Raw genomic sequence first — 13,187 nt, 5'->3', positions numbered from 1 at the left:
AAAAACCAACACAGCTAAAAGAAGTCACCATAAATGGTGATAAAATCAAAATAGTAACTCAGTTTAAATATCTTGGAGAAGTAATAACACATAACTTAAATGAAAAAATCTCAATCCAAGTAAGAACAAATAGATTAGCTAAAGCACAAAAATTAACATGGGATATCTACAAAAAGAAATGTCTATCAATAAATACAAAAATAAAACACTACAACACAGTTATAAAACCGGAAGCTACATATGCAGCAGAAACACTCTTTTACCTGAATAAACAATCAAAGACTGACAGACTTCAGAAAATTGAAAGGAGGATTGGAAGAACCTGTATCAACAAAAAATATCAGAAAGATGGACAGTGGCGGTTAATACCTAACAAAGTCGTGTACAAAGAGCTAGAACCCATTACAGATACTATGCGTAAGAGGAGACTGGGATTCTTTGGACATATCATGAGGATGCAGGACTCGAGACTTCTGAAACAACTAGTACAACACAATCTCGTCTCAAAAAATACCACAACAGGATGTAAATGGATCAGAGAAGTAAGAGAGGATCTGAAGGAAATAGGCCTTACAACAGAAGACACCAAAAATAAGATAAAATTGAATACAAAACTCAAGAATACAAACCTCCGCTTTACCCTTACACAAAACAAACCAACAACACGCACATTTTCAACTGAGGAAAGGGCACGAAGATCGGAGCGTCTGAAGAAGTACTGGGAGGACCGCAAAGCCCGAACAATCCCTTCAAAGAGACCTGAACGACGGACTGACTAAAGTGATCCTATGCGGTCATAAAAGAAGAAGAAGAAGAAGAAGAAGAAGAAGACGACGTCTAGTTAGGGTTACTTGAGAGCCTATGACATGCATCAATATCCTCTTCATCAATATTTATGTCCAGAGATCTTCCCACAGCCTTCACTAAATGCACTGTATTTTCATTAGCTTATGTTGGAATGCCTTGAATCTCTATTGTATTTACCCTTGAGTACTGTTCAGAGTCTTTAATGCGCTGTTTTAGCTCCAGATTTTCGTTCTTGAGTATTGCTGTGTGATACTGTGGTCCAACTTTTCATGACACACTTCTGTGGATTTACCTAGATCACGCTCAAGTTCTTTCTGAGAATTTTTTTTTAATTTTTTTTTTTTTGCTAGGGGCTTTACGCCGCACTGACACAGATAGATCTTATGGCGACGATGGGGTAGGAAAGGCCTAGGAGTTGGAAGGAAGCGGCCGTGGCCTTAATTAAGGTACAGTCCCAGCATTTGCCTGGTGTGAAAATGGGAAACCACGGAAAACCATCTTCAGGGCTGCCGATAGTGGGATTCGAACCTACTATCTCGCGGATGCAAGCTCACAGCCGCGCGCCTCTACGCGCACGGCCAACTCGCCCGGTCTGAGAATTCTTGACCGATCCAATTCCCTGTTTCATTTCCACAAGTTCATACTTCATTTCTCCAAGAGCTGCTTCTAAGGATTTCTGGGTCTTCTCCATGGTTATTATATTTGCCTGTAGGCCTATCTCACTTAGTTTACTCATCATCAGTTTTATTGAATAGTTTTATTACTACAACTCTTGGAATTTGTGGCATTATTCTGTGGCTTTTGTACTTCGAGCAGAAATTTTCCGTAAACAAGAACAAATGTAATGAGTGGCTCAAAGTGTTTTCTTACTGTAAATTCGTCCTAAACAAGAATTTTTAATTTATGCGCTAATTCAATTTTTTAATGGTGTAGTGATTTGCTTTTCTTTAACTGTGTTTGGTAATATTCGAATATGTATTGCTGTGTGCCTTTTGTATTTCGAACAGGAAAAAAAAAAAAAAAAAAAAAAAGAGCAAAGGGTCTCTTATCATTTCACAAATTCTCTGTAGACCTTGACAAAACTACGGAGTGGCTCTATTTCGGGTATTTATCTTCTTTCTTTCTTAATCTCTTTACCCCTCCAGGGTTGTCTTTTCCCTCGGACACAGCGAGGGATCCCACCTCTTCCACTTCAAGGGTAGTGTCCTGGAGCGTGAGACTTCGGGTCTGGGGATACAGATGGGAAGGATGACCAGTACCTCGCCCAGGCGATCGCAACAGCTATGCTGAACAGGGGCCTTGTGTTGGGTATGGGAAGATTGGAAGGAATAGACAAAGAAGAGGAAAGGAAGTGGCCGTGGCCTTTAGATAGATACTATCCCCGCATTTGCCTGGAGAAGAAGTGGGAAACTATAAAAAACTACTTCGACGATAGCTGAGGTGGGAATCGATCCCCCCCCCCCCCTTCTACTCAGTTGACATCCCAAGACTGAGTAGACCCGGTTCCAGCCCTCGTACCACTTTTGAAATTTCCTGGCAGGGCCAGGAATCGAACGCGGGCCTCCGGGGGTGGCAGCTAATCACGCCAATCGGGTATTTTTTACCCCTAAATTTTCTTTCATTGAATAATCCTTTAGGCGGAGCCGTATTTCCCATATGACAGCAACACAACACATTTTTATCCAAGATAATCTGAACTTTAATATTTAAATACTGGCAAGTAAGAACCATTACTGTTATGAAGGTAAAGCCAACGTATGAAGTGTTATTACGTATGCAATGCACAGTTTACATGTACTGCATTTGCTCAAAATACTTTTCTCTCCCTGAATTTTATTTAAAATTCTTCTTCTTCTTTTTCTTGCTATTTGTTTTACGTCGCACCGACACAGATAGGCCTTATAGAGACGGTGGGATAGGAAATGGCTAGGAGTGGGAAGGAATCGGCCGTGGTCTTAATTAAGGTACAGCCTGATGTGAAAATGGGAAACCACGGAAAACCACCTTCAGAGCTGCCGACAGTAGGGTTCGAACCCACTATCTCCCGGATGCAAGCTCACAACTGCGCGTCCCTAACCGCACGGCCGACTCGCCCGGTATTTAAAATTCTAATGAAAGATATGAATGAAATGTAATCTGAAACTATATATATTGAAATTAAAATTTAAACATGTTTGAGTCAAAATATTTATGTTATCCATTAAACGAATATAGAAAAAAGTAGTATTTTTATGTTTTGTCTAGCTCTTTTCCTAAGAGCAGACCTTGAAGAATTTTAAAACTCTAATTGAATAATGACTCTTAATCTCAAGGTTAACATCAGAAGACAAAAGTATTGTGGTAAGTTCTGCTATGTATCTAAATGCCATGATAATAAAAGCGATTAGTATTATTCCTCACAGTTAAGGAACGTCAGTTGAGAACTACTCCATCTCTTCCGCAGTTTCATTTCACGACGTTGTTTTGGCACATATCAATGAAAATAGCCTTTAGGATTAATCATTTCAACAGTATTAGTCAATATAACACACTCCTCTATTCCCTGAATTAAGATAAATCGGCAATCAGAGTCAATATCAGAACGTCAGCTGGACTACTCCCATCTGTTCTCAGTTTCATTTCACGACATTATTGGCAAATATAACGAAAGTAACCTTTAAGATCAATCATTTTAACAGTATTAGCCTATGTAACATTCTCCATAACTCTAAAATACGATAAATCGGCAATCAAAAGCAATATTTTTTCCATAAGGAAATATGCATGTCTACCGCAAATTTCATTATCAGTCGTAAGTAAGAAACCAGTTGGAGACCTGCCGTAAATTTCAGGCATGGCTTTCATTTTTCTCGCATCGGCAAATTGTAGACTGATTTAATAGAACGAAACTGACCTACGTCTTCAAGTAGGCCTACGTTTTTTTAAAAAGTATTTATTCCGTTTACCTCCAGGGTTGGCTTTTCCCTCGGACTCAGCGAGGGATCCCGCCTCTACCGCCTCAAGGGCAGTGTCTTGGAGCGTGAGAAATTTGGTCGGGGGATATAACTGGGCAGGAGGACCAGTATCTCGCCCAGGCGGCCTCACCTGCTGTGCTGAACAGGGGCCTTGTGGGGAATGAGGAAGGAAGTGGCCGTGGCCTTTACTTAGGTACCATCCCGTCATTTGCCTGGAGAAGTGGGAAACCACGGAAAACCACTTTGAGGATGGCTGAGGAGGGAATCTAACTCCCCTGCACTGAGTTGACCTCCCGAGGATGAGCTGACTCCGTTGCAGCCCTCGTACCACTTTTCAAATTTCGTGGCAGATCCGGGAATCGAACCCGGGCCTCCGGGAGTGGTAGCTAATCACAGTAACCACTACACCACAAAGTCGGACGTAAATAAAATATAAGCTATGATTTAGCAATATTTAACTTGAGGTTTATATTCTTAATCTCCACATTTAAAATAACGTATTATTGTGTGTTCCAGATGAAAGAAGATTCGGAGAGACTGCAACTACTGCATCATAACCACCCCATTCTCGTTATGTAATTTCTAAGCACTTCATTCATATCTATGTAATTTTTAGCACTTCATTCGCATCTGTGTAATTTTTAAGACACCTTATTAGACAGTCTTGTAATGGTTTTCAAGCAATTTGTGTTTCATGCTTACATTTCACTGAATAAACATGTGCATTCGTAATATTGACTTTGATATCGGTCCTGTCCCACTCTTTCCTCTCTTCCACTGCAGCTGGATAATAGATTACAAAATTTGTAGCAATTTTCAGTGGAGCATCAAGTTGATTTTACTGTCCACATCACCTTGGGTATCTCCCAAATCAATAGCGACTTTTAGTTGGGCAGTAAGTTGATTATGATGCTCAATTACCTCAGGCTGGTTTACGCTATGTAGTTTCAACACATTCTTCACGAGTGCGATAAAGTAATAATTCACTCAAAAGTTCCCATTGTAGTTTTGTTTTCTTTCGAGTACGATACAACTCAAAGTCAAGGACATTCAAGAAGGAAATTCTGCTCTATAAATACCGTCCTGAAATTTTGGCAGATCAAATGCCGCATGAACTCATTTTCAGTGATATCAGTAACTTCTCAGTGATGGCTATACACACTTCACTGGACCATTTCAGTAGTTAGAAGCCAGTGATTTTCGAGGTAACAAAGTCTATGGACATGACATTTGTAGTGAATGCTATAATTCTGGATGAAGAAGTCGAAGGGGAACAGCGTCAGAAGAAAATGGAGAACGTGACACTACAAGAAACTAATAGATGACGAGACGACTTTGTTAATATTTCAGAATGTCTGAAAATTGTTTTAACATACGGTACCGGTATTGCTGTCTAAAATAGAAATCCATTTGAAAGATGAAGACACCCGCTGGAAAAAGGCTGTAACACCGAAAAAATGGTTACTGGCAGTTTGAGGTAAGCAAAGAATAAAAATATAATAAAACAAACATTTGCTTGTATTAAAAACATACCTATAGAGCAAGTACTTACCTTACAGGCTTTATAACGATTGTTGAACTTTAATTAGTCAAAGCTGTCTGTTCCATTTGGAATTGCCGTAGGAGCCCGTGAAACGGCAACAATACCGCTGGCGACGATACACAATGTTACGGAACGGATAGTGAATCTTTTTTTATTTGGAAATACTGCCTTCTTCCAACTAAGGTAGCCAATAGAACTCAGTATACACTCATAAGTTAAAGAACGTTAGTATAGATGGCATAATAGGTACAATTTATAACTCTGGTACAGTTAAATTAAGACTACAATTCTTCTTCTTTATTAATCTGTTTACCCTCCAGGGTTGGTTTTTCCCTCGGACTCAGCGAGGGATCCCACCTCTACCGCCTCAAGGGCAGTGTCCTGGAGAGTGAGACTTTGGGTTGGGATACAACTGGGGAAGATGACCAGTACCTCGCCCAGATGGCTTCACCTGCTATGCTGAAAAGGGGTCTTGTGGTGAGGGGGCGTTGGAAGAAAGAGGGAAGGAAGCTGCCGTGGCCTTAAGTTGGGTATCATCTCGGCATTTGCCTGGAGAAGTAGGAAAGCATGGAAAACCACTTCGAGAATGGTTGAGGTGGGAATCGAAACCCCTCTACTCAGTTGACCTCCCGAAGCTGAATGGACCCCGTTCCAGTCCTCGTACCAAATTTCGTGGCAGAGCCGGAAATCGAACATCCCGAGGCTTTGAAATCAGGTAGCGTACACATGTCCTTGAACCAAAAACGGCCACCGGCTGTGCACATAAATGTAAATATAAATAAGACTTGATGTCTTATTGAATCTGAAAATTCAGAATATCTGAAAAAAATTATATAACTTGAAGGCTGGTCCAAGCCAGACCAATACTGAAATGTGACTAGATATTAAAGACATAAAAAAATGACAAAGTTGAATACAAAAGTGGTCTCCATGACCAATAGATTAACAAAGACTGAATTTGATAACAAAATTTGAAGCAAGACTTTTCAGCACCAATTTCTCCACCAGGGAGATAACAATTGAAAGAAATGGTTGCCAAACATTAAACTGGTGAATAAACAGTCCAGCACTACAAAGGCAAACCCGTTGAGTAAAAATATCGTCTTCCAGAAACAGACATGCTGACAAAAACGTAGATTAAAATGTTCATTTAATGCACAAGTTCGTGCAGAATGCAAAATCCAAGCTGTCATTAGTAGAATTCAGTAAGAGAATAGAAGTGCCGGACAGGCCAATTGCTAGAGTGTCGAAAGTGCTCGACTTGACAGGTGAGCAAAACCCAGGTCCACGGCCCCAAGCAAGGCGAAGTGAAATGCATGTCGTCAAAATGCCGCCTCCAGTGCGCGCGGCGGAATATCAGCCTGGACGTGAAGTCAGCATACAAGGCTGCCACGGAACGGCAATTATGGTGAGCTGCTCGTTGAGAGTGAGGAGCCGAATGCTGGAGAACATGATGAGGGGCAGTCCTTAAGAAGCACTGCAGAAGGTTCCAGATCCGACATAAAGTAGTGCTGTAAGATTAATAGTAATTACTAAAAAGTACATAGAAAACTTATCAAAAAATACAAAATAACGAGAGAAAGGAAGTCCAGAAAGAACATTGATAATATTCAATTATTTAATAATATAACAAAAGCACAAGACAAATAACTAAAATGACCAATGAAAAAGTAGAAAGACGCGGAAGAATACATTCTCCGTACCAATTGGAAACGAGGTTGCAGGTGACGCAAACAGTCATGTCAAGGTGATGTAACCAATCAACAGGCAAGAAAAAATTACGTAGGTCAGCGGAGCCAAAGAAAGTAACCAGACCTAAAGCAATAATTAAGGTAAGAGCAACATCTATAACATAAATTCAGACAAGTAGGAGAGGTACCGAAAATAATGAAAATTGCCAACAAATCGTACGTTCATGAGCGCATGGACCAGTCCCCATTAAACTATTTTTTTCAAAAATGATCAGAATTATTACAAAATTTCTGATAAATAATTGGTATAAAATCAAGACACAAATTCCAAATATTAGAAGCTGTAGGCAGATTTTTCCACTTTTCTCAAAACTAGTAGTAGTGGGCATGTGTGCTTTCTCAAATAACCGATTTAATTACTTTGACCATTTGAATGTAGAAAGGCTTTAAGCCGCGTTTACATCGAATGTTGTCTACAGATGTTTATTACTTGTTAACCAACACCTCTTATTAACCCTCTACTGCCCAAATTATTTTGTTGTGTTTTAAAAAAAATTATCTGCCATATACTAAGTAAATATGTTGTAAACTACACATAAATGCAGTTTTTATTGAATTTTCATTTTTGATTTTTCAAAAATTAGGTTTGTGACTTCCAGGTCACACTGGGCAGTAATGTTCTGATATGTGAAAATTGACTAATTTATAAAATAACAGTCTCATAAAATATTCAAGATGCTTACCTTTGGTTTCTATATTTTTATGCATATAATTTGTTAGTAATAACACAAAACATAATTGTAAAACTAGCTATCCGCCATGTGCCTGGGAAATGCTCCCAACCATACATTTGGCGCTTCCTGGTGGCTTATGCATATAAGTATTAAACTATAAACAGTTGAAAATCACACAGCCATACTGTAACTTGAAAGTTACACTGGGAAGTAGTGGCTCAATTGCATTCTAACAGTAGAAAATGTGTATAGAATGATGTGTGACTTCAAAGTCACATTGGGCAGTAGAGGGTTAAGTGATGTTGGTAACAGAATCCCAGTGTGACTTGCATTTTTGATGATAGCAACATTTCTCGCTATTATATACTAACCTTGGTGCGTACGAAATACTGATGGTTGGTTGTTGTTGTTGTTGTTGTTGTTTATGGGTGTTAGTGCAGTGCAGTATGCATGTGAGTTCACACATGATGGTTGGAAAATGAAACAGTTGGTGAAGTCATATCAACAGCAATTTATGAGAGAAAATTTGGAGGCCGACATCCGCCTAACAAGTACTCCATTTGAACCTTGACGAAGAAACTGGATACCAAGGGGACTTCATTTAATTACCCAGCTCATGTTGTATCACTTTCTTTACAAAATGAAGTGAATCCTCCTCAAATTTAATAGCAAGATCTTCATTGTTACTAGTATTAATGAGGGAATATCGGTATCGATAGCGGGTGGGACACTATATTTTACAAGATTATTTACCTATTTACACAGTTTTCTAGAAGGTTAAAAATTATATCAAATCCCAAACACTGACAGGTTAATTACACACTGAAGGAAACTCGCACTCCATTGATGTTGACCCTCGTCGAACAGTCAGGAGTTCCTGTCACCGAGGCAGCGTCTCTCTTGCCTGGGCTGGAAGATATATCAGAACCAATCTACTGCAGTCTTTGTCATCTCCGAGGGGAAGGGGTGATCTACAACGAAGGGCGTTATAGCCGACCATCAATAATAAGATTTAAAAAACAGTGGCTGGTGTGCACTTTAATTTATATTCATACTGTTATGTAGTAAGAAGCATTGCCTTAATTTTCATATTTGACTAGCAAAAGTGCCCGGTTTGCTCAGGAGTGATTAACAGCGTTCGATACTTTATTGTACGTTACCCACTTCATCTTCATTTGATCTCATCCTGTCCTCAGAAACAGCCTTCTTATTCTATTCTGTTGATGATTACTGGCACACATAGGTGTTATGGGACAGGAAAGGCCTAGGAGTGGGAAGGAAGCGGCCGTGGCCTTAATTAAGGTGCAGCCCCAGCATTTGCCTGGTGTGAAAATGGGAAACCACGGAAAACCATCTTCAGGGCTGCCGACAATGGGGTTCGAACCCACTACCTCCCGGATGCGAGCTCACAGCTGCGTGCTCCTAACCGCACGGCCAACTCGTCCGGTATTGGCAGTTTGAAACAACTGCAATTATTAACACTTGTCTCTGAATATATCGATCATGGACCGCTTATTGCCTAATGTTTCCGTAGTCTTGGAGGGGAGGATTTCTACGGCCTTCAAACCATGGCTTTTGTAGTCCTGTAGAGACCCTCCGAGTGTTGCCGACTAGCTCATGAGGATTAGCTGAAGATTTATAAAATAACTGGAAAGTAATTTCCTATTATACCAGAAAGGTAATATTTAATACAAACATAGAAAATGCAAAAAATATAACTTTTAAATTATATGCTAAAAAAGTTAATTAGACGTTCGATCTGAATTGTTTGCTGTTTAAACGAAATGAAACACCTTTAGCAGTGGTTATTTTGTGAACAAATACTCTTTTAAATTTGTATTGAATGTGATAAGTCATGTATTATCCGCACACTTTATCTTGGTGCATTTACACCCTAGTGCTGAATCGGTCGACTTCGGCGATCTTCGAGATTCGTACTGGCAACCTTTGAAACACAAACTATGAATCGCTTAAGCATCGTTGTGCGACATCTGGCGTACACTTTACGTACTAGTACTTTTGTTGTTTACACAACAAAGCCAAAAGTATAGAATTCATGCTAGGAACAAGATTCGCATCGATAAATGTTTTATAATGTTATATAATGTGTATGTGACATAGTTGTTGGCTTAAGATGATAACGGTTTAGAAATTTCATATCGATCGATCATATTCTCGATTCAATTCAGATTTCATTTTCATTCAGTTGGCAGCACCAGGCAGCACTATCGATACCGGGACAGCTCCCTCCTTACTCCTCACCACCGTACACAAAAGCACCAAGATAAGGTGTGCGGATAATAGGCCTATTCATGTAGGCTATATATCCCATCACAGCCCGATGGTCAATAAAATCAGGAGATTTTGTTATCACTTTCGTGATACGAGAGTACAACATAAGGGAAAGATGAATGACATGTAAATAAGTATTCGGTAATCTATATATATATAAAGTAGCTTGTCCTGACTGACTGACTGATTCATCATCGCCGAGCCAAAACTACTGGACATAAAGAAATGAAATTTTGGGGATATATTCATATTAAGATGTAGGTGCTCGCTAAGAGAGGATTTTAGGATATTCCGTCGCTAAGGGGGTGAAAAGGGGGGTAAAATTTTAAAATGACTGTGTTTATATCTCAAAACTTTAAAAGTTTAGAGATGTGAAAATTGGTATTTAGAATCTTCTTTAAAAATAAGGAAACACGTATTTTTTTGTTTTCAGACAATCCCAATAGGAGGGGGGGAAAAGGGTGAAAAAGGGGTTGAATGCCTAATCAGGATACCGGTGCTTATATCTCAGAAACTGAAGACATTACAGACCTGAAAATTGGTACTTTTGATCTCTTTTAAAAATAAAGAAACACGTATTTTTTTGTTTTTGGAAAATCCAATTAATGGGGAGGGGTGAAAAGGGGTGATTTTTTAAAATGAGTGTATCTATATCTCAAAATTTTTAAAGTGTATGGATATAAAAATTGGTATTTAGAATCTCCTTTAAAAATAAAGAAACACGTATTATTTGTTTTCGGAAAATCCCAATAGGAAGGGTGTAAAAGGGTGAATAATGGGTTGAATGCCTTTAATGAGGCTACTTATATTTCAGAACTTGAAGATATTACAGACCTGAACATTGGTATTTGGGATCTACTTTAAAAGTAAAGAAACACACGTATTTTTTCGTTTTTGGAAAATTCAAATATTGGGGGGGTGAAAAGGGGGGTGTGAATTTTTTAAAATGAATGTGTCTACATCTTAAAACTTTAAAATTTACAGATGTAAAAATTGGTAGTTGGAATCTCCTCTAAAAATAAAGGAACACATAATTTTTTGTTTCCTGTAAATCCCAATAGAAGGGGTGTAAAAGGGTGAAAAATGGGTTGAATGCCTTTAATGAGGATACTTATATTTCAGAACCTGAAGATATTACAGAACTGAAAATTTGTATATGGGACCTCCTTTAAAAATAAAGAAACATGTATTTTTTAGTTTTTGGAAAATCCAATTAATGGCGGTTAAACAGGAGCGACAAATTGGGGTGAATTTTTTGGAAGGCTATATCTACAGAATATCTTGGAAACGTAAAATGTTACAGACGTAAAAAGTGGGTGTTTGGAATCTCCTGTAAATGTAAAGGAACATAGGTGATTTGTTTTTGGAAACTCTACTTAAGGGGAACTCAAAAGGGGTGAAATTTTAAAATGAGAATTTTTACAGTATATCTAAAAAACTTAACATGTTACAGAAGTGAAAAATGGTATTTTTTTTATCTCTATTAAACATAACGAATCGTGTATTTTTAGTTTTCGGAAATACCACTTGGGTGGTGGGGGGTGGGTAAAAGTGACTGAAAATGATGTTGAATTCTTTTAATTAGGCTACTGATATCTCAAAAATGAAGATGTTACAGACGTGAAATTTGATATTTGCAATCTGCATTAAAAGTAAAGAAAGACGTATTATCGGAAAATCCAATGAAGGGGGGGGGGGGCGAAAGAATTGAAAATTTAATTGACTTAATTGTATGAGAATGCATACATCTAATAAAAACTAAAGTTGTTACAGACGTGAAAATTCGTATTTAGATCTCCTTTAAAAACAAAGAAAAACGCGTTTTGGTGGGGAAACCATCTTGGAGGGTGGGAGTGTAAAGGAGTTGAATTCCTTTCATGGGGACACATAAATCAAAAACTGAAGAAGTTAGAGTCGTGATAATTGGTATTTAGAAGATCTTTTACTATTAAAGAAACAAGTATTTTTTGCGGGAAAATTCACTTAGGGGGGGGGGGGAGAGTAGTGTGAAATGAAGTGAAAAAAGTAAATTATTTTTATGGGGATACTTATATCTCAAAACTGAAGGCAATAGACGTGAACATTGGTGTTTGGAATCTCCTTCAAACCTAAAGAATCGAGCCTTCTTTTAATTTTTTTTGTGGGGGGCGGGGGCGGGGATGGCGGTAAATAAACTTAACGGCGGTGGGGTGTAGAAGGAGGTGAGACCAATTGATTTTACTCTTCTTAATGTACTTATAAGTATCCTCCGTTGCTCAGGCGGCAGCGCGCCGGCCTCTCACAGCTGGGTTCCGTGGTTCAAATCCCCGTCACTCCATGTGACATTCGTGCTGGTAAACACGGAGGCGGGACAGGTTTTTCTCCCGATACTCCGGTTTTCCCTGTCATCAGCCATTCCAGCAACACATAATAGTAATAATAATAATAATAATAATAATGTTCCGGACCGTCGTCAAATGTGCGGACCGCGCTGGAAACGGCTCCTGGATGGGTAATGACTAAGAATGCAGTCCGGCCGCGGGTTCAGTGCCGCCAAAGCACCCAATATGACACCAAGCCGGATCTCCTGAAGGATTTTATACATATTAAAATGATTATAGGAAAAGATGGCAAAGATTTACGGACCCAACTGACCGGGAGGAATACCTGAGCCTAGCCCGGGAAGTACGAAATCGATTGCTGGAAAGGAAGATTGAAAAATGGGAGGAAACGTGCCGGAATCTAATAGAAAACGAGTCAGATCGGGAATTTTGGTGGATTCTCGCAGAAAACGAGTCAGATCGCGAATTTCGGCGGATTATATATCTAAAACAATAAGCATTCAATTATAAATTTCAGTATAATACCGTAGCGAAGCACGGGTATCTTGCTAGTTTCTTATAGTTTTTCTTCTGTCAGCTGGTGCAATGCCGCGTTGAGGTGGCTGGAGCCCTCGCAATGTGTTCAAAATGGAACACATTATATGCTACTAAAGTGCTGTTAAGTTGCCCGAAAATTCTCGTGTTTTTGAGAAGATGTTTATGAGATTTTTGCAGTTATTTTAAGAAACATTTGATACACGAGTCTACAACCGCCAAAAAATTCAAAGGAACGAAATGTATAAAAGTAGAACATAAATGGTAGATTGCACTGCGCAACTACGCAATATTTAGTTTTGCTCGGTGGA

The 13,187-nt window shown here is 39.0% G+C and overlaps 1 protein-coding gene across 1 annotated transcript in view; it reads left to right on the top strand.

Moving 5' to 3' along the window:
* LOC137499035 (uncharacterized) overlaps positions 1-4,412 on the top strand; it is a 74,735-nt gene extending 70,323 nt beyond the window's left edge. Inside the window, exon 3 of the mRNA XM_068227077.1 lies at positions 4,278-4,412. Within this exon, the coding sequence (XP_068083178.1) occupies positions 4,278-4,281 (4 nt within the window). The 3' untranslated portion in view covers positions 4,282-4,412. The remainder of the gene's footprint in view (positions 1-4,277) is intronic.
* Positions 4,413-13,187: the final 8,775 nt, after the last annotated feature.

Source organism: Anabrus simplex, chromosome 3 (assembly GCF_040414725.1).
Source record: "Anabrus simplex isolate iqAnaSimp1 chromosome 3, ASM4041472v1, whole genome shotgun sequence".
NCBI lineage: Eukaryota > Metazoa > Arthropoda > Insecta > Orthoptera > Tettigoniidae > Anabrus > Anabrus simplex.
Note: the sequence above shows the minus strand (reverse complement) of the source record. Positions and strands in the feature narration are given on the sequence as shown.